The following is an 18,801-nucleotide window of genomic DNA, read 5'->3' on the forward strand; positions in this document are numbered from 1 at the left end:
GTTATTAAAAAAAAACAAATATACAGCAAATAAATAAAAAGGATATATTTCCTAATGAATGTTTTTATAAAATATGTTATATATACATATATATGTAACAGAAATAAAGTCGACATTGTATTGGATTAATTTTTTAAAAAAAATCATTAAATAAATCAATAGATAAAAGAGATGAATTCACTAATAGACAATCGAGTCAATTGAAGCCAAGTAAAGAAATAAATAAATTATTGGTTTTATTTTGAAAAGTGCGAACAGGTAGCGCGCGTCCACTCTACGTCACTTGACACTTCCGTTCTCTTCCACAACAGCTAGCATCTAGCCCGGTTGACGTCGCTCTCGTTCGGCGTAGTTGTTGCGGTGTTTGCGCTGTTGTTTGCAGAGTGAAAAGATGAACACGGTTCTGTCCAGAGCGAACTCTCTGTTCGCCTTCTCCCTGAGCGTCATGGCAGCGCTGACGTTCGGCTGCTTCGTCACCACAGCGTTTAAGGACAGACGAGTTCCTGTGGACATCCACGTCTCGAGAGTGATGCTGTAAGTGCACGTTAGCAGCTGTTAGCATTAACGCGCCGTTATCTGTGCGTTATTTCTTTAAAATTCTTATTTATTAAAAAAATGTATAACGATGATAAGAAGATATAAACATCGGTTGTTAAAATCGGCGCAGTTTTACTCATTGGACCGATATGTTAAAAAATGACGAACATCGGCCGATAACAATATTAATGCCGATATATCGTGCATCCCTAATTTTGAACCATATCCAGATTGTGTCTCACTTAAAAGTGTTTGGACAGTTTGGACGTCCAAGGTTTCCGCCCACACCTCTGCTAACAACTAACGGCGCTTTTCCACTATAGCACGACTCGGCTCGACATAAGAATCAAAGCCAACAATGTCCGACAATCCTGAACACATTAACATTAAATGTCCATATTTAACATTGGAGTCCGATGTATTTAGAGACAGCACTGCTGAGAGCCAGCCATCGTGACCACGTTTCACTTCAGTGACTGACGGACTGAACCATTCTGTCAACAAATCTTTTTAATCCACTGATTCAGTTCTTTCCAAAACAGCTGCTTTACAAGTCACTAGTTTGTGTGTTTGTGTCGCACAGAAAACCACTTCACCGCGGTGTTATGAGCGTTATGAGCGTCATGATCCTCAGGCCGCCTGGATTTATTTTAATTTTAGAATTGTCAAAAAATGTTCAACGAGTGCGTTCTTCTGCCCCGTTTTCAAACATAACTTTCACTCTGGATATCTAACGTCACAAACAGTCTAGGAGTTACAGTAGAGAAGAACGCATGAGACATCCTGTCTGTGGTGACAGGACGGGCGCAGAAGGGTTAAGGAGGTAAAACGAGGCGAGCTGTGTTAAAGGTACCGTCCTCAGTGGAAACACACGCCTGACCAGAGCTTTACTGCGCCACACTGTGACTGAACCGTGTTTCAACCTCTGGAGTTACCTGTCGGAGAACATTGAAAGCAACCTCACAAAAACAACATGGTTTTCAAAGAGCTGAGTCCACGTCTCTCCTCTGTCTCTGTGCGACAGGAAGAACGTCGATGACTTCACTGGACCCAGAGAGCGCAGTGCCCTGGGCTTCGTCACCTTCGACCTCTCGGCTGATATCCTTGCCTGTTCTTGCACCTGTGGGTGGGTGGAAGTGTGTGTGTGGTCACATGATCTCTCGTTTTGCTCCTTAATATTTCTTACATTTACAGCCAGTTTTTGACTGGAATGTTAAACAGCTGTTTATCTACCTGTCTGCAGAGTACACCACCAGGAGCAACGTAAGACACACACACACACACACACACATTTTTGAGCCCCTGACCCTAACCTTCTGGCAGTGCCCTAACTTCCCAGGGGTCCTTGAAATCCTTGAAAGTTTGTGAATTTGGTATGAAAATAAATCAGGGCCCTTGAAAGTTTTGAAGACATGGGTCAGTGAGTGCTTGAGTTTTGTGCAAGAAAGAAGTGAAGTTGATGTTTTATGAATCGTGTGTGTGTGTGTGTGTGTGTGTGTGTGTGTGTGTGTGTGTGTGTGTGTGTTAGGCTCTGAATCAGGTGGTGCTGTGGGACAAGATCGTCCTTCGAGGTGAAAGCACCAAACTGAACCTCCGAGATATGAAGTCTAAATATTTCTTCTTCGATGATGGGAACGGACTCAGGTTAGACACGCACGCACGCACGCACGCACACGTTTCCTCTATGAAGTTTGGTGTGGAGGAAATAAATGTCAGTAGATTTGATTCTATTTCGATGTTTGCGTGGATGTGAGGTGACCTCGAGTGTTTTAATTCTGTGCAAGGAAACACCATCAGGATAGGCAAGCGGCGACATGCTAGCAGCTGCTTGTTTACTGTACCTGTGTCATGTGACTCTCTCTCTCCTCCAGAGCCAATAAGAACATCACTCTGACACTGTCATGGAACGTCGTCCCCAATGCTGGAATTTTGCCCCTAGTGGCTGGAAGTGGACACGTCAGCCTCCCGTTCCCCGACATGTACGAGAGCACAAAGAGCTATTAAGACGGAGAGAAGACATTCTGCCAGTTTACAACACAAGAACACACACACACATACACTGGTTTTTCTTTTGTAATAAAAGTTAAGAAATAAAGTTTTTCTCTGTACAAATGTTTTTTTTATATATGCATCATAAAGTCGAGTTAACTGTTAAGTAATAAAAATACCTGCATCAAGAGCCTGGACACAGTCCAACACAAGAATGAGCTGAAGACGCGAAAGCTCGTTAAAAATGTAGTTTCAAAAATTCAAACAGTGGAAGAATCAGCTGTGCCTCACCTGTAACTTCTAATATCAAAATAAAAGCCTTTTTCACATGGGCAATGAAAACAACAGTTCATACATGTGTGACAAACTGAAAAATGTCAGTTAACAGAGTGTAAAATCAAGTCATTGTATGAACTAAGTATACTAATCATTTAATCTTTAATTTCTGCCAAATAAAAGTCACAACCTACATTTTACACTCGACTTAAAAACACAAACGTACACTTACTTTAACATTTTGTACTGAAATGTTTTTGCTTCTGTTCAGATCCATGTACACAAATATAGTACATTTTTATTCTTTAAATGTATTCTATTATCTGGAAAATACAGACGCTCATTCTAATTTATTTACATTGTCAAGCTGTTGAAGTAGCATTGAAAAAATCCTTTATTAATGTTTTACACGATACTAAAATGTGACGTCCGACAAGAATCAAAGGCAACAATCCAAAAATTCTACTTCTGAAATCTACTTATAATTCCGAAAACTACTTATAATCCCAAAATGTACTTATAATTCCAAAAACTACTTATAATCCCAAAATGTATTTATAATCCCAAAATCTACTTATAATTCCAAAAACTACTACTAATTCCAAAATCTACTTATAGTTCCGAAATCTACTTATACTGTAATTCCAAAATCTATTCATAGTTCCGAAATCTACTACTAATTCCAAAATCTACTAATTCTAAAAACTACCTGTAATTCCAAAATCTATTTATAGTTCCAAAATCTACTACTAATTCCAAAATCTACTAATTCTAAAAACTACCTGTAATTCCAAAATCTACTTATAATTGCAAAATCTATAATTCCAAAAACTATTTATAATCCCAAAATCTACTTATAGTTCCAAAAAATACTAATTTTATAAACTACATATAATTCCAAAAACTACTTATAATTCCAAAATCTACTTATAGTTCCAAAAACTACTTTTAATTCCAAAATCTTCTTATAGTTCCGAAATCTTCTAAGAATTCCAAAATCTACTTATAGTTCCGAAATCTACTACTAATTCCAAAATCTACTACTACTAATAGCTCCAAAATCCTACATATAATTCTAAAATCTACTTAAAATTCTAAACTTTTCATATAATTCTAAAATCTACTTAAAATTGTAAAATCTACTTAAAATTCTAAAATCTACTTAAAATTCTAAAATGTTCTTATAATTCTAAAATCTACTTATAGTTCCAAAATCTATTTATAATTCCGAAATCTACTACTAATTCCAAAATCTATTTATAATTCCAAAATCTACTTATAGTTCCGAAATCTAATAATTCCAAAAACTATTTAGAATTCCAAAATCTACCTATAGTTCCGAAATCTACTTATAATTCCAAAATCTACTTATAGTTCCAAAATCTACTTATAGTTCCAAAACCTACTTGTAATTCCAAAATCTATTTATAGTTCCGAAATCTACTACTAATTCCAAAATCTACTAATTCTAAAACTACCTATAATTCCAAAATCTACTTATAATTGCAAAATCTATTTATAATTCCAAAAACTACTTATAGTTCCAAAATCTACTTATAATTCCAAAATCTATTTATAGTTCCGAAATCTACTACTAATTCCAAAATCTACTAATTCTAAAAACTACCTATTCCAAAATCTACTTATAATTGCAAAATCTATTTAGAATTCCAAAAACTACTTATAATCCCAAAATCTTATAATTCCAAAAACTACTACTAATTCCAAAATCTATTTATAGTTCCAAAATCTATTTACAATTCCAAAATCTACTTATAGTTCCGAAATCTACTACTAATTCCAAAATCTACTAATTCTAAAAACTACCTATAATTCCAAAATCTACTTATAATTGCAAAATCTATTTATAATTCCAAAAACTACTTATAATCCCAAAATCTTATAATTCCAAAATCTATTTATAGTTCCGAAATCTACTAATTCCAAAATCTTTTTATAATTCCAAAATTTACTTATAGTTCTGAAAACTACTACTAATTCCAAAATCTACTTATAGTTCCAAAAACTAATAATTTTAAAAACTACATATAATTCCAAAAACTACTTATAATTCCAAAATCTACTTATAGTACCAAAAACTACTTTTAATTCCAAAATCTACTTATAGTTCCGAAATCTAAGAATTCCAAAATCTACTACTAATTCCAAAATCTATTTATAATTCCAAAATCTACTTATAGTTCAGAAATCTACTAATAGCTCCAAAATCCTACATATAATTCTAAAATCTACTTAAATTTCTAAAATGTTCTTATAATTCTAAAATCTACATATAATTCTAAAATCTACTTAAAATTCTAAAATCTACTTAAAATTCTAAAATTTTCTTATAATTCTAAAATCTACTTATAGTTCCAAAATCTATTTATAATTCCAAAAACTACTTATAATCCCAAAATCTTATAATTCCAAACAAGGGCCTTTCTGCATGGAGTTTGCATGTTCTCCCCGTGTGTGCGTGGGTTTTCTCCGGGTTCTCCGGCTTCCTCCCACAGTCCAAAAACATGCAATGTGGGGATTAGGTAAATTGGACACTCTAAATTGACCGTAGGAGTGAGTGTGAGAGTGAATGGTTGTTTGTCTCTAGTTGTGTGTGGCCCTGCGATGGACTGGCGAACTATCCAGGGTGTACCCCGCCTATCGCCCAATGTAGCTGAGATTGGCACGGCACCCCCCGCGACCCTCTGGTGGAGGATAAAGCGGTTAGATGATGACTGACTGACTGACTGACTTATAGTTCCAAAAACTTATAATTCCAAAATCTACTTTTAATTCCAAAATCTACTTATAGTTCCGAAATCTTCTAAGAATTCCAAAATCTACTTGTAGTTCCGAAATCTACTACTAATTCAAAAATCTACTACTAATTCCAAAATCTATTTATAATTCCAAAATCTATTTATAATTCCAAAATCTACTTATAGTTCATAAATCTACTAATAGCTCCAAAATCCTACATATAATTCTAAAATCTGCTTAAAATTCTAAAATTTTCATATAATTCTAAAATCTACATATAATTCTAAAATCTACATATAATTCTAAAATCTACTTAAAATTCTAAAATCTACTTATAATTCTAAAATCTATTTATAGTTCCAAAATCTTTTTATAATTCCGAAATCTACTACTAATTCCAAAATCTATTTATAATTCCAAAATCTACTTTTAATTCCAAAATCTACTACTAATTCCAAAAACTACTAATTTTAAAAACTACATATAATTCCAAAAACTACTTAGAATTCCAAAATCTACTTATAGTTCCAAAAACTACTTTTAATTCCAAAATCTACTTATAGTTCCGAAATCTTCTAAGAATTCCAAAATCTACTTATAGTTCCGAAATCTACTACTAATTCCAAAATCTACTTATAGTTCCGAAATCTACTACTAATTCCAAAATCTATTTATAATTCCAAAATCTACTTTTAGTTCCAAAATCTAATAATTCCAAAAACTACTTAGAATTCCAAAATCTACCTATAGTTCCGAAATCTACTTAGAATTCCAAAATCTACTTATAGTTCCAAAAACTACTTATAATCCCAAAATCTTATAATTCCAAAATCTACTACTTATTCCAAAATCTACTACTAATTCCAAAATCTATTTATAATCCCAAAATCTACTTATAGTTCAGAAATCTACTAATAGTTCCAAAATCCTACATATAATTCTAAAATCTACTTAAAATTCTAAAATGTTCTTATAATTCTAAAATCTACATATAATTCTAAAATCTACTTAAATTCTAAAATGTTCTTATAATTCTAAAATCTATAGTTCCAAAATCTATTTATAATTCCAAAATCTACTTATAGTTCCGAAATCTACTACTAATTCCAAAATCTACTTATAGTTCCAAAAACTACTAATTCTAAAAACTACATATAATCCCAAAATCTATTTATAGTTCCGAAATCTAATAATTCCAAAATCTACTTATAATTCCAAAATCTACTACTAATTCCAAAATCTACTACTAATTCCAAAATCTATTTATAATTCAGAAATCTACTAATAGCTCCAAAATCCTACTATAATTCTAAGATCTACTTAAAATTCTAAAATTTTCATATAATTCTAAAATCTACTTAAAATTCTAAAATGTTCTTATAATTCCAAAATCTACTTATAATTGCAAAATCTATTTATAATTCCAAAAACTACATAGAATCCCAAAATCTTATAATTCCAAAAACTACTACTAATTCCAAAATCTATTTATAGTTCCAAAAACTACTTATAATTCCAAAATCTACTTATAGTTCTGAAATCTACTACTAATTCCAAAAACTACTAATTTTAAAAACTACATATAATTCCAAAAACTACTTATAATTCCAAAATCTACTTATAGTTCAGAAATCTACTAATAGTTCCAAAATCCTACATATAATTCTAAAATCTACTTAAAATTCTAAAATGTTCTTATAATTCTAAAATCTACTTAAAATCTCTAAAATATTCTTATAATTCTAAAATGTTCTTATAATTCTATAATCTACTTCCCTAATCTCTAATCCCTCTGATTGGTCAGAGAGTGTCGTCACTGAAGAGTCATCGGTGTCCAACTGTAGACACCGGTGAGATGTTTGGTGGATTTAGAGACAGCACCATCGTCACCACGTTCACTGGGATTTCACTTCAGTGTCAGACCTACGTGTACAAGTGCTTTAGCCAATTTTCCCAAAATAACCTCCAATATGTAGCAGTTATTTACAACGTAAACTGTAATGTAATAAAACAGTTGTTCTTCCCTCTCTGGTGACAAACACGCTGATTCTCCAGCTGATTCAGGAACCGCTGGAATTCTTTTGGAATTCTACGGTGACGCTCGTGTAAACGAGTCGTCAGCGATGAATCCTGATTGTGTCTTGTTCTTAGTGTCACAGATCAAATCTGTCAAAGGATCAGTTTGAGTTTTCCCACTCCAGATCTTGTAATCTGGATGAGTCTTTTCCAGATGACAGGTTTTGGAATAAAACGGCAGGTGGAGATGAAACTCAAACCATCCTGCCTACTGCAGCTTTAATATCTGTCAGCCAATTCACTTGTTACTGCAGCGGAAGACGGAGAAAATAAGTGCGAATATAGAGTAGAATTAACAATACTGTAGTATTAGAAGTATTAAGTTAAGTTGTTAAATGTTAATAATAACAACATTTTGCTAAATAATGAGTCAGCAGATCCAGCTGATGAGAGGATGAACCTTTTTTTTTTATTATCACACTGTCACAAAAAGTACAAATGTCAATATTATGACTGAAAGAAAGAATATATACACGGACTTTACTGATGTCACACATTATTATTTTTGACTCGGCAACAAAAATAGATCTCTGAAAAATAATCCTGCACACGAGGGAGGAGTCACATGATCTGTTCAGTCAGTGATTGTGGATTTTTAAAAAATAACATCCTGACACTGTGTTTGAGTGTCGGCTCAGGTTCACACCACAGCTCTGCACCTGAAGACAATGACGGAGGAGACATTTTATGTCTCAGGGTTCACGACAGGAGAGGCTGTGAAACAAGGTGAGTGAGTGAATGAATGAATGTTCTCAGTCCAGGCGCTGGATGAGCTTCTCCTCCATCATACAGTAGAGGGCGACGTGCGACAGGTCCGAGATGAAGGCGTCGCACGCTCGTCTGCTGACGCTCTTGCAGCCTCTGAGGTCGAGCAGAGTCAGAGAGGAGAGACGCTTCAGGTAGGACAGACAGGCGTCTGTCAACTCACTGCAACCTGAGACAGACACAAGTTGAGATTATTACTAACTGTATGTCACTGTAAGGTCGACAGGAAAAGGAGGTTTCGTGTCGCTGGCTTTCCCCGCGACAAACTCCACAGAGAAAACCAGCGACACAGCAGCTGTCCATCCATCTGTCAATCAAATGTCTGATTTTGTCACTTCAGTGTTTGAAAGTCTCTGTTCGGGTTTGACCTCAGTGACACAAAGTGAGCACACGAGGCAGCGGCGGACCAGCAGCTCACAGCGATGATTTCTCTCTGGACTTTGGTGTGGGAGAGTGAGCGGTTTACAAACTGCACTTTCTGTCCAACAGTGCGAGTATATGATATCAAATACTTTTATCAATAATAGTTCTAATCATTTGGTACACAGTTATTTATCGCTTCTTTAGTCTTGATGACAACTCACAGATGCTTTAAACTACACTTTTTAACATTCACTCATTCACTCATCTTTCATCTTTCATACCTCATGTTCACCCACGAGCAGTTGTCACAAACAACTCGGTGTTAAGCGTCATGAAGACGAGGGGGGATCGAACCCGCAACCTTCCGGTTGAAAGACAAGCCGCTCCAGGGTCACTGACCTTTGACCCGACAGAGGGAGGGAAGCACTGACCTGCCAGCGTGAGCTCGGTGAGGTGGTTGCGGGTGTGAGTCCCGGCAGCTGCCAGCAGAGCGATGGACGAGTCTGTGACGTTCCTGCAGTGAGCGAGGTCCAGCGTCTCCAGCTGAGGCATGTGACGCTGCAGCAGCCGCAGGGTGGAGTCGCTGACGTCCAGGCCGGACAGACGCAGCGTCTGCATGTTCCTCAGTCTGCTGCGCGACGACTCTGCACCTGCGACGCACACGCACACGCACACACACACGCACACACACACACCATCAGCACTGTGTGCAGCTACTGACGTCGCGCCTCACGTCGCGTACTGTGACAGGAACAGACACGCGTCATCACAGCGTCCCGTGTTTGGCTCGTGTTGTTTTGGCGTCAAAAGTGAAATGAAAATGCCATTTTTGGCCGAAATGTTTCGGCGGCTGAATTTTCAGTGCATCTGTAATTTTGAGTTTCCAGAGATTTAGGGTTCCAAATCACTGGTTCTTTTGTGGAGTCTCTTTAACTCATCCACGGCTGCTCTATATATTTCCACAGGGTTCACCTTAAGATGTAAGTAACGAAAACATGATGAAATAAACAAAGTGGTCACATTTGGTTTCAAACCGTGGAACATTCAGAGTCTAGAGACGTTACGACGACTTGATTTTCACTATTAATCGCAGCATCGAACGCTGCGGTACATTCATCGTAACGTTTCCTCAACACCGTCAGAAAAGATGACGCTGAAACCCTGGAACCATTTATGAGGGGGTCCAGAAAGTTCAGTTCAGAGCATCAAATAAAAAATAAACACAGTGTCATCGTGGATGATCAGGAGGAAACACGAGTCACATGTTTGACCAGAGGGGAGGAGTTAAATGACGTTCATGTTCCACTAACTAACCAAATGTTAGCGTGTCATTTGCAGTGAACTGTGGACGACACGTCTTTCAGTGTCACGTGATGAGTTAGCGTGACGTTACAGACGTCGTGTGACGTCTCGTGTTTGTGTCGTTGTAATTTAAACATGAAATAAACAAACCACAGGAACAGATACGTTTTATATCTGACCAAATAGATACATTATTAAAACGATTAACTATAAATGAGAATTGATGACTTCAATCATTTAAACATTTGGAGGATTAAGAATTGTTCCTTTATAATAGTTCAGTGTATTTGCTACATTATTTTGTTACATTGGCATCAAAACATATAAATAAATGAGCGTTCATGTGATTTTACACATTCATAGTGTTGCAAAATCAATGAACGTATAATAATCACGATCGTCGTAATAATCGCGATCGATTCTCCGACAATAATCGTACCAAGAGAATCTATAAACGTGACGTCCCTAGCAGCGTCCTCTGCTCTCTGTGTGTGTTTGTGAAAGTAAACACACACAAACACACACGTTTAACAACACTGTACACACACACACACACACACACTCTGCTCTCTGTCGCCCTCTTTCTGCCTCAGTGAGACCGCGGCGTCTCACTGCGTGTGTTTGAGACTCTTGTGTGTTCTGCTGCCACTGACCCGGGGGAGAGACCATCTCTTTGATCTGAGTGTCGTCGAGGCCGTCGCACCAGCGCAGGTCCAGCAGCCGCAGGCAGGGCAGCGTGGGAGAGACCAGCGCCGACAGACAAGACCAGGACAGACCAGTCACCCTCAGCTCACGCAGACCTGGACCCAAACAAACACAAAATCAACACAGACACAGTCAGAGAGCGTCAGCACGTTTCCCCTGCTCAGGCTGCAGTGACAGCAGCAGCAGTGACTTCAGACAGCAGCAGCAGCAATGACTTCAGACAGCAGCAGCAGCAATGACTTCAGACAGCAGCAGCAGCAGTGACAGCAGCAGCAGCAGCAGTGACTTCAGACAGCAGCAGCAGCAGTGACTTCAGACAGCAGCAGCAGCAATGACTTCAGACAGCAGCAGCAGCAATGACTGACCAGACAGCAGCAGCAGCAGTGACTTCAGACAGCAGCAGCAGCAGTGACTTCAGACAACAGCAGCAGTGAGACAGCAGCAGTGACTTCAGACAACAGCAGCAGTGACTTCAGACAACAGCAGCAGTGACTTCAGACAGCAACAGCAGCAGTGACTTCCAGACAGCAGCAGTGACTTCAGACAACAGCAGCAGCAGTGACTTCAGACAACAGCAGCAGTGACTTCAGACAACAGCAGCAGTGACTTCAGACAGCAGCAGCAGCAGCAGTGACTTCAGACAACAGCACAGCAGCAAGACAACAGCAGCACTTCCAACAGTGACTTCAGACAACAGCAGCAGTGACTTCAGACAGCACAGCAGCAGTGACTTCAGACAACAGCAGCAGTGACTTCCAGAGCAGCAGCAGTGACTTCAGACAGCAACAGCAGCAGTGACTTCCAGACAACAGCAGCAGTGACTTCAGACAACAGCAGCAGCAGTGACTTCCAGACAACAGCAGCAGTGACAGCAGCAGTGACTTCAGCAGTGACAGCAGTGACTCCAGACAACAGCAGCAGCAGTGACTTCAGACAACAGCAGCAGTGACGACAAGACAACAGCAGCAGCAGCTTCAGACAACAGCAGCAGTGACTTCAGACAGCAGCAGCAGTGACTTCAGACAACAGCAGCAGTGACTTCAGACAACAGCAGCAGCAGTGACTTCAGCAGCAACAGCAGTGACTTCAGACAACAGCAGCAGCAGTGACTTCAGACAACAGCAGCAGCAGTGACTTCAGACAGCAGCAGCAGCAGCGACTTCAGACAACAGCAGCAGCAGTGAAGACAGCAGCAGCAGTGACTTCAGACAACCAGCAGTGACTTCCAGACAGCAGCAGCAGCACTTCCAGACAACAGCAGCAGCAGTGACTTCAGACAACAGCAGCAGCAGTGACTTCAGACAGCAGCAGCAGCAACAGCAGCAGCAGCAATGACTTCAGACAACAGCAGCAGCAGTGACTTCAGACAACAGCAGCAGCAGTGACTTCGAACAACAGCAGCAGTGACTTCAGACAACAGCAGCAGCAGTGACTTCAGACAACAGCAGCAGTGACTTCAGACAGCAGCAGCAGTGACACAACAGCAGCAGTGACTTCCAACAGCACAGCAGTGACTTCAGACAACAGCAGCAGTGACTTCAGACAACAGCAGCAGTGACAGTGACTTCAGACAGCAACAGCAGCAGTGACTTCAGACAACAGCAGCAGTGACTTCAGACAACAGCAGCAGTGACTTCAGACAGCAGCAGCAGTGACTTCAGACAACAGCAGCAGTGACTTCAGACAACAGCAGCAGCAGTGACTCAGCAGCAGCAGTGACAACAACAGCAGCAATTCAGACAACAGCAGCAGCAGTGACTTCAGACAACAGCAGCAGCAGTGACTTCCTTCAGACAACAGCAGCAGCAGCAGTGACTTCGACACAGCAGCAGCAGTGACTTCAACAGCAGCAGCAGTGACTTCGACAGCAGCAGCAGCAGTGACTTCAGACAACAGCAGCAGTGACTTCAGACAGCAGCAGCAGTGACTTCCAGACAACAGCAGCAGCAGTGACAGCAGCAGCAGTGACTTCAGACAGCAGCAGCAGCAGCTGACCAGCAGCACAGCAACAACAGCAGCAGCAATGACTTCAGACAACAGCAGCAGCAGTGACTTCAGACAGCAGCAGCAGTGACTTCAGACAGCAGCATGACTTCAGACAACAACAGCAGCAGTGACTTCAGACAACAACAGCAGCAGTGACTTCGAACAACAGCAGCAGCAGTGACTTCCAGACAGCAGCAGCAGCAGCAGTGCAGACAACAGCAGCAGTGACTTCAGACAGACAGCAGCAGTGACTTGACCAGACAACAGCAGCAGCAGTGACTTCAGACAGCAGCAGCAGCAGAAATTGAAGATAAAATGACAGTAAGAGCGTATCAGGAGACTGTTGGCTCTAAAGGAAGTGGACATTTTGGACGACTGAGCCGGCAGTGGACAAACTGAATGTCTTTTGAGTTTTGATGCTAAAATGACGGCTACAAGGGATCGGTTGTTTGGTCCATAAAATATCAGAAAACCTTAAAAAAATGTTGATCGTTGTTTGTCAAACCAGGAAATGATGATGTTCTCAAATGTCTTGTTTTGTCCACAAACCAAAATGATTCACTTGTAATGATTTCTTTGTTTTCCAGAGCAAAGAAATGAAGAAAATACTCACATTTAAGAAGCTGAAACAATCAGAAATCTTGTTTTAATCATGAAAAAAGCTTCAAACCACCGATTAATCGATTATCAAAATAGTCGATGATTAATTTAGTAATTGAATATCAATTAATCGTTTCAGCTCATTCACATTCTCGCTCGCTCAGTCTGAACTCTGTGACGTGACAACGCAAAATAATTTGACCAAATTCTTCTCAAAGATCTCCAAAGAACATTTTACCAATCTAGTTTAAAGTGTTTCATGTTAAACGATAATAAAGGCGTTCATTGTTGACATTCAGGACGTTTTAAACCTTTCAAATACAAAGTGACGAGCGAGCTTGTACCTGGCAGCCTGGTGAGCAGGCAGTTGAGCTGTCTCTTGGCCAGTGGAGTCCAGGACAGGTCCAGAGAGACGGGCTGGCGTTTGACGATCCCTGCCAGAGCCTGATTACTGAGCGGGCTGCACCGGCTCACGTCCAAGTGGCTCCACAGACGCTTGTCACAGCTCCTGCACAGAGAGAGAAGCAGGGCGACGTGCTGCGTTTGACTTAGGGCTGGAACCAACCAAGGAAATTCATGGTCGACTGAAGCCCTGACATTTCCACTCAAAATCGACTATACTATATACTATACTATGTTAATATCAGCACGATATCAACTGTTGAGGAATATTTCGATGATTTGTCTCATGTCCTCACACAGAGACACTGAACATAGGAGCTCAGCTTCATGGCTGAGACACAAATAGATTGCTGCCGTTGTTGCGGGCGAGTGTGCCTGCAGTTATAAAACGAATCTAAAACATTGAAATATGCCAATTCTGATTTGATCATGTACTCAAAACAGACGGAGCAACATAACAAAGACAAGTTAGCTTAGCGTTTTATATGATATGCCATGTTTGTATGTTTGTATATGCAAATTGTTGCAGGAAAACTTTTTTTTCTTTTTTTAAATCGCTGCCACGCTATGACGTCTGTGACATGGATGTTAGAGGACGACTGACTGTAGCTCAACATTAAATAAAACCACCGTCTCCTGTGGGTTGGGCTAATCCAAAATACTGAAAACAAGGGGCGTGTTCTCTGAAGACACGCTGTTACCTGTGGAACAGGGGTGCTCTGAAAACACCCCCATTAGCACTTGGTACATTCCTCCAGATGAAATCAAATTAACCATAGACTGTATGAAACTAACATGGCAAAAAGTTGACTTATCAGAATTTGAGTCGAACCAGAACGTATCGACTGATTAATCGCCAGTCGACTGGGACTTTACAGCCCTAGTTTAAAGGGGACATATTATGCAAAATCAGCTTTTTAACCATTTTAATACTTATATTTGGGACTCCACCTTGTCCCTGCGAGAGTGCAGGCAAGGGAGGAAGAGCGGTATTATGTCAACGCGGAGGGACAAGTGTGCTGTTGGTGGCTGCACAGTGGAGCACAGTGTTTTACAGAGGATTTTATATATGAAGCTAATGTGCCGGATAAAGTCAGCAAACTTCACATCAGACTGCGGCCAGCGGTCGCCGTATTTAGTCAGGGGACGTATTTCACCGACGTACAAACACACAAATTGTTAAGAAAAGATCACATAGAGCTCATAACTGACCATTCTGACACGCCCTAATTAAACATATTTGTTCAGTACGTCCTCCATGACCGGAGCACAGACTCAGTCTGATACAGTCACATACAGCAGCTGTTTATGCAGCGATCAGCGGTGGATCAGTGGTGCTGCACTCTCTGTGAAACTCAGTTAAAAAGACATAGGGACAGCACCGCTGATCGCCACCGTTGAGCAGCGAGCTGCCTAAACTGTCGCTGTATGTGACTGATCGCCAGCTCCGGAGCATACAGTCACATACAGCGGCAGTTTATTCAGCTCACTGTCCCTAAGTGTTTTTAACTGATTTACAGTTGGACAGTGTTCGGCTCCATCCTTATGTAGGACGTCTCTTCCTGTGACGCCACTCTCGCTGTTTTCTGCTCACGCTGCCATGTTGATATTGTCAGAGAACTAGTGGAGGGAGGGGGAGAGGAATGAGGGGAGGGAACAGGAGCTGAGCGAGTGAGCGCTGTAAAGAGGACAAATCAGAAACCCCCTGGAAGAAGTGGGCGTGTGTTTGCCTATAAAGGGACCATGCACAAAACCGAGCGTTCTGAAACGTTCTGATTATTGAACTGCTATGATGCTTCATCCTTATGGTATTTTGACCAAAGCATGTCACTGACATGTTCATTAGGACACCAGGGAACTATTTTAATGGGGGAAATAGGGTATAATATGTCCCCTTTAAGTGTGACTGTTTGAGGCGCTGACACTTTGTGTGGATTTTAGTGATTTAACGATGTTGTAGACCTGATTATTATGTCGACAACATCTTCAGAACACGTCTGCTGCTTTATCTCACTGCTCTCTCTCTTTCTCTTTCTCTCCAACACCAAAGTCCAGAGAGAAAATCAGCGATTTTACCTCAACAGTAGCTGCTCATCTACTGCTGCCGTAGATTACAGGATTACAAACACAGAAACACTGAGGGCGTTAGTGATGGAGGCAGCAGTGGATTAACACTGTCTGTGCACTGCAGTGTTAAAAACCATGATTTTCACTGGATTTTGGTGTACGAGAGGGAAATACTGGAGCTGTAGATCAAAGGTGTTCTTCCATGTGCGTCTGTGTCGTGTATCTCACACAAACACAGACTGTGAGTGCTGATGTGTGTGTGTGTGTGTGTGTTGCGGGACAGACGTGAGACGTACCACTTGTACCAGGCCTTGCAGACGGTCATGCAGGCCAGCAGCTCTGCCCGGCTGAGGTACCTGAACACAGACACCCACACCTCCTTCTCCCCTCCTTTCTCGTCCTCCTTGAAGGACAGCACAGACAGCAGGGAGGACGGCATCGGAGGGGACGCTCCCTCCCGTTCCTCAGAGGACGATGCCGAGCAGTCTCTGGTCCCTCTGTCTCTGTGGTTACCGCGCATACGAGGCCTGCGACATTATAAACCAGAGGATTTGAATGTGGTCCCAGTGCTGTTACCACAGTGTTACTGGGCCGTGTGCAGCGTTTACCTGCCGGGGCCTCGCGGCGTGACGCTGTCCGCCGCCGTGTCGGCGTTCCTCAGCCGCGAAGCCTTGGACAGCGTCGTCTTTCTCTGGACGAAGCTCTGACCACCGGAGCTCACTGACGCCGTCCTCACACCCATGGCCGCTTCCAGCTTTGGAACGATGGAGCCTGAGCGGCGACATGACTCATGTTCCATTCAGTGTTTACATGGATGTGAAAGCAGCTTCAAACGCGATCGGACGACCAGTCCAAGCTGCTTTTCACAGTTTGACCTTTTTCACCCATTAACTTACAACAGAGGTCGACTTATGTGGGATTATTTTATGCACATAAACATGGTAGCAACATGTCTACGGTTAAAAATGACTGACTGTGAGACAGAAGTGCCATCAACTATAACTGTAGCAGTGTTTGTGTGGTAGTGATGTTAAGGACTTAAATGTTCTGACGACAAATATAACGCACAACACGGGTTTAATCTTCTCATTTCTTCAACTTTAGCGTCAGTTTTTAATTATCTAACATTTATCACACACCGCAGAAGCTTTTTTTCTTTTACTGTGATCATGTTTGTGGAGTTTTAGTTGAAGTATAAATTAATGAGTGAAGTCTTACCAGATTGTCTCTTGGCCTTGTGGGGGCGCTGTAGGGTGACAGTCAGATAAGAGCCACTCAGCAGGTCATCGTTGGGGTCAGACATCAGGAGGACCGGGGGTTCAGGGTCCGAGTCCCAGCGTCCGTCGTCTTCCGCCTCCTCCTCCTCCTCCTCCTCGTCCTCCTCTTCGTCCTCCAGCATGTCCATCTCGTCCTCCTCGGGGTCAAACTCTTGGCCTTCGCTGTCCTCGTTGTCGTCGTCGGCCCTGCGCCTCCTCCTGTGGCGGCGGTGCCGCTGGTCCCTGCCGCCGTCTTCGCTGTCCTCCTCCTCGTCATCGTCTTCCTCGTCGTCCTCGTCGTCATCATCGTCGTCGTCGTCCGACTCGTCCGACTCGTCTCCTCTGCGCTGCATCCGGGAGCCTCCCCGCAGCCTCACCCCTCGTCCCCGACGCCCACTCTCCTTCGCGCCCACCCCTCGCTTCAGCTTGAGCATGGAGGAGCCGGACCCGACGAGACCGCCTCTGCTGCTTCCTCTCTGGGCGGAGCCTCCTCTCATCAGGCCCCTCCTGTTTGTGACGAAGCCCCGTCTGGAGGAGTGGCCCCCCCCTCGAGCCTGGAGCGCAATCTTTCGTCTTTGAGAGGCTGCGGAGTCAAGAGTGACGGATGAGACTCATAGAAGACGACAAAAATAAATATTTACATGAGGTTTCCTTAAAAAATCCACGACTAAATTAATCCCAAACCATTTTTTATAAACAAATAATCTGTGTAAATTGAAACACACATACTGTAAATGTGAATTTTATTCTACTAAGTAGTAGAAAACTATAAAATGTGAGATACATTTTATTTTAAATGACAATAAACTGAATACATTTTATTTTAAATGATTGATGAGTGGAGAACATCCATTAAAATGTCAATATGATTAAATCAGTTAATAAGTCTAAATGATATTTCAAGGGGCGATTTTACACTAAACCAAGGTTAGCGCATGCAAGAGACAAACCTTCATCATCGTCATCGCTGCCTGAATCGTCTCCGTCTCGGTTGTGTCTCTGACCTCTGTAGATCTTTGCCATGCGGGCGTCCAGAAGGGTCGAGGATTTACGTTTCTGGAGATGGAAGGAGGGAGACAGAGAGACAGAGACAGAGAGAGAGAGACACAGAGGGAGAGAGAGAGGGAGAGAGAGACAGAGAGAGAGACACAGAGGGAGAGAGAAAAATATAAATTTTTTGAGAATTTCACTAAATGGTTGAGATGTGAAATGTTGTGATTTAAACTCACCACTGGAAGTCCGTCACCTTTGTCGCCCCTCGACTGCTGAGGAAGAGGAAAGAAAACATGACAGATTTGAATTCATATAATGCTTTATTATATTATTATATATGTCATACAATGTTTTGTTATATATATATATACATATATATATATATATACACATATATACATATATATACATACATACATATATATATATATATACATACATACATATATATACACATACACACACATATATACATATAAATAATGTTTTGTTATATTATTATATATGTCATATAATGTTTTATTAATTGCAGTTTATGGAGAAAGGTCATACTTCCACCACACCACATAACAGATAAGTGACTAAACTTTCAGTGGATCTGTAGGACCGGATATCGTCAGTAATTTCCTAAATGGATTTGAATCTGATTCACAGAGTCCAAATGTGATTAAATATCAACTTATTTTTGAGATTTTCAACAAAGTAAATGCTGCAAACTGTATAA

The 18,801-nt window shown here is 40.9% G+C and overlaps 2 protein-coding genes across 2 annotated transcripts; one reads left to right on the top strand and one right to left on the bottom strand.

The window, feature by feature from the left end:
- Window positions 1-280: 280 nt before the first annotated feature.
- Window positions 281-2,645, top strand: LOC122764767 (signal peptidase complex subunit 3-like). Its single transcript, XM_044018695.1, has 5 exons — window positions 281-534; window positions 1,562-1,635; window positions 1,724-1,800; window positions 2,066-2,181; window positions 2,409-2,645. Exons 1-5 carry the CDS (start codon window positions 392-394, stop codon window positions 2,539-2,541), a joined length of 543 nt encoding a protein of 180 aa, XP_043874630.1. The 5' UTR covers window positions 281-391; the 3' UTR covers window positions 2,542-2,645.
- Window positions 2,646-8,025: 5,380 nt separating this feature from the next.
- LOC122764768 (lysine-specific demethylase 2A-like) lies at window positions 8,026-18,385 on the bottom strand (the record flags this gene model as incomplete). Its single annotated transcript, XM_044018696.1, has 9 exons — window positions 8,026-8,572; window positions 9,198-9,416; window positions 10,722-10,868; window positions 13,704-13,867; window positions 16,125-16,355; window positions 16,437-16,599; window positions 17,047-17,667; window positions 18,035-18,140; window positions 18,314-18,385. Coding segments are annotated over 9 exons (1,905 nt in total), but the record flags the coding sequence as incomplete, so codon positions are not given.
- Between the last annotated feature and the right edge of the window lie 416 nt (window positions 18,386-18,801).

The sequence above is a fragment of the Solea senegalensis genome, unplaced genomic scaffold, assembly GCF_019176455.1.
Source record: "Solea senegalensis isolate Sse05_10M unplaced genomic scaffold, IFAPA_SoseM_1 scf7180000017647, whole genome shotgun sequence".
Taxonomy (NCBI): domain Eukaryota; kingdom Metazoa; phylum Chordata; class Actinopteri; order Pleuronectiformes; family Soleidae; genus Solea; species Solea senegalensis.

Excerpts from the sequence above, each read along its gene's own strand:
- LOC122764767 (XM_044018695.1), top strand. The coding sequence starts at position 392 with ATGAACACGGTTCTGTCCAGAGCGAACTCTCTGTTCGCCTTCTCCCTG. Across the intron at positions 1,636-1,723 it reads CACCTTCGACCTCTCGGCTG|ATTTACAGCCAGTTTTTGAC; the intron begins ATATCCTTGCCT and ends AATATTTCTTAC. Across the intron at positions 1,801-2,065 it reads AGTACACCACCAGGAGCAAC|GCTCTGAATCAGGTGGTGCT; the intron begins GTAAGACACACA and ends TGTGTGTGTTAG.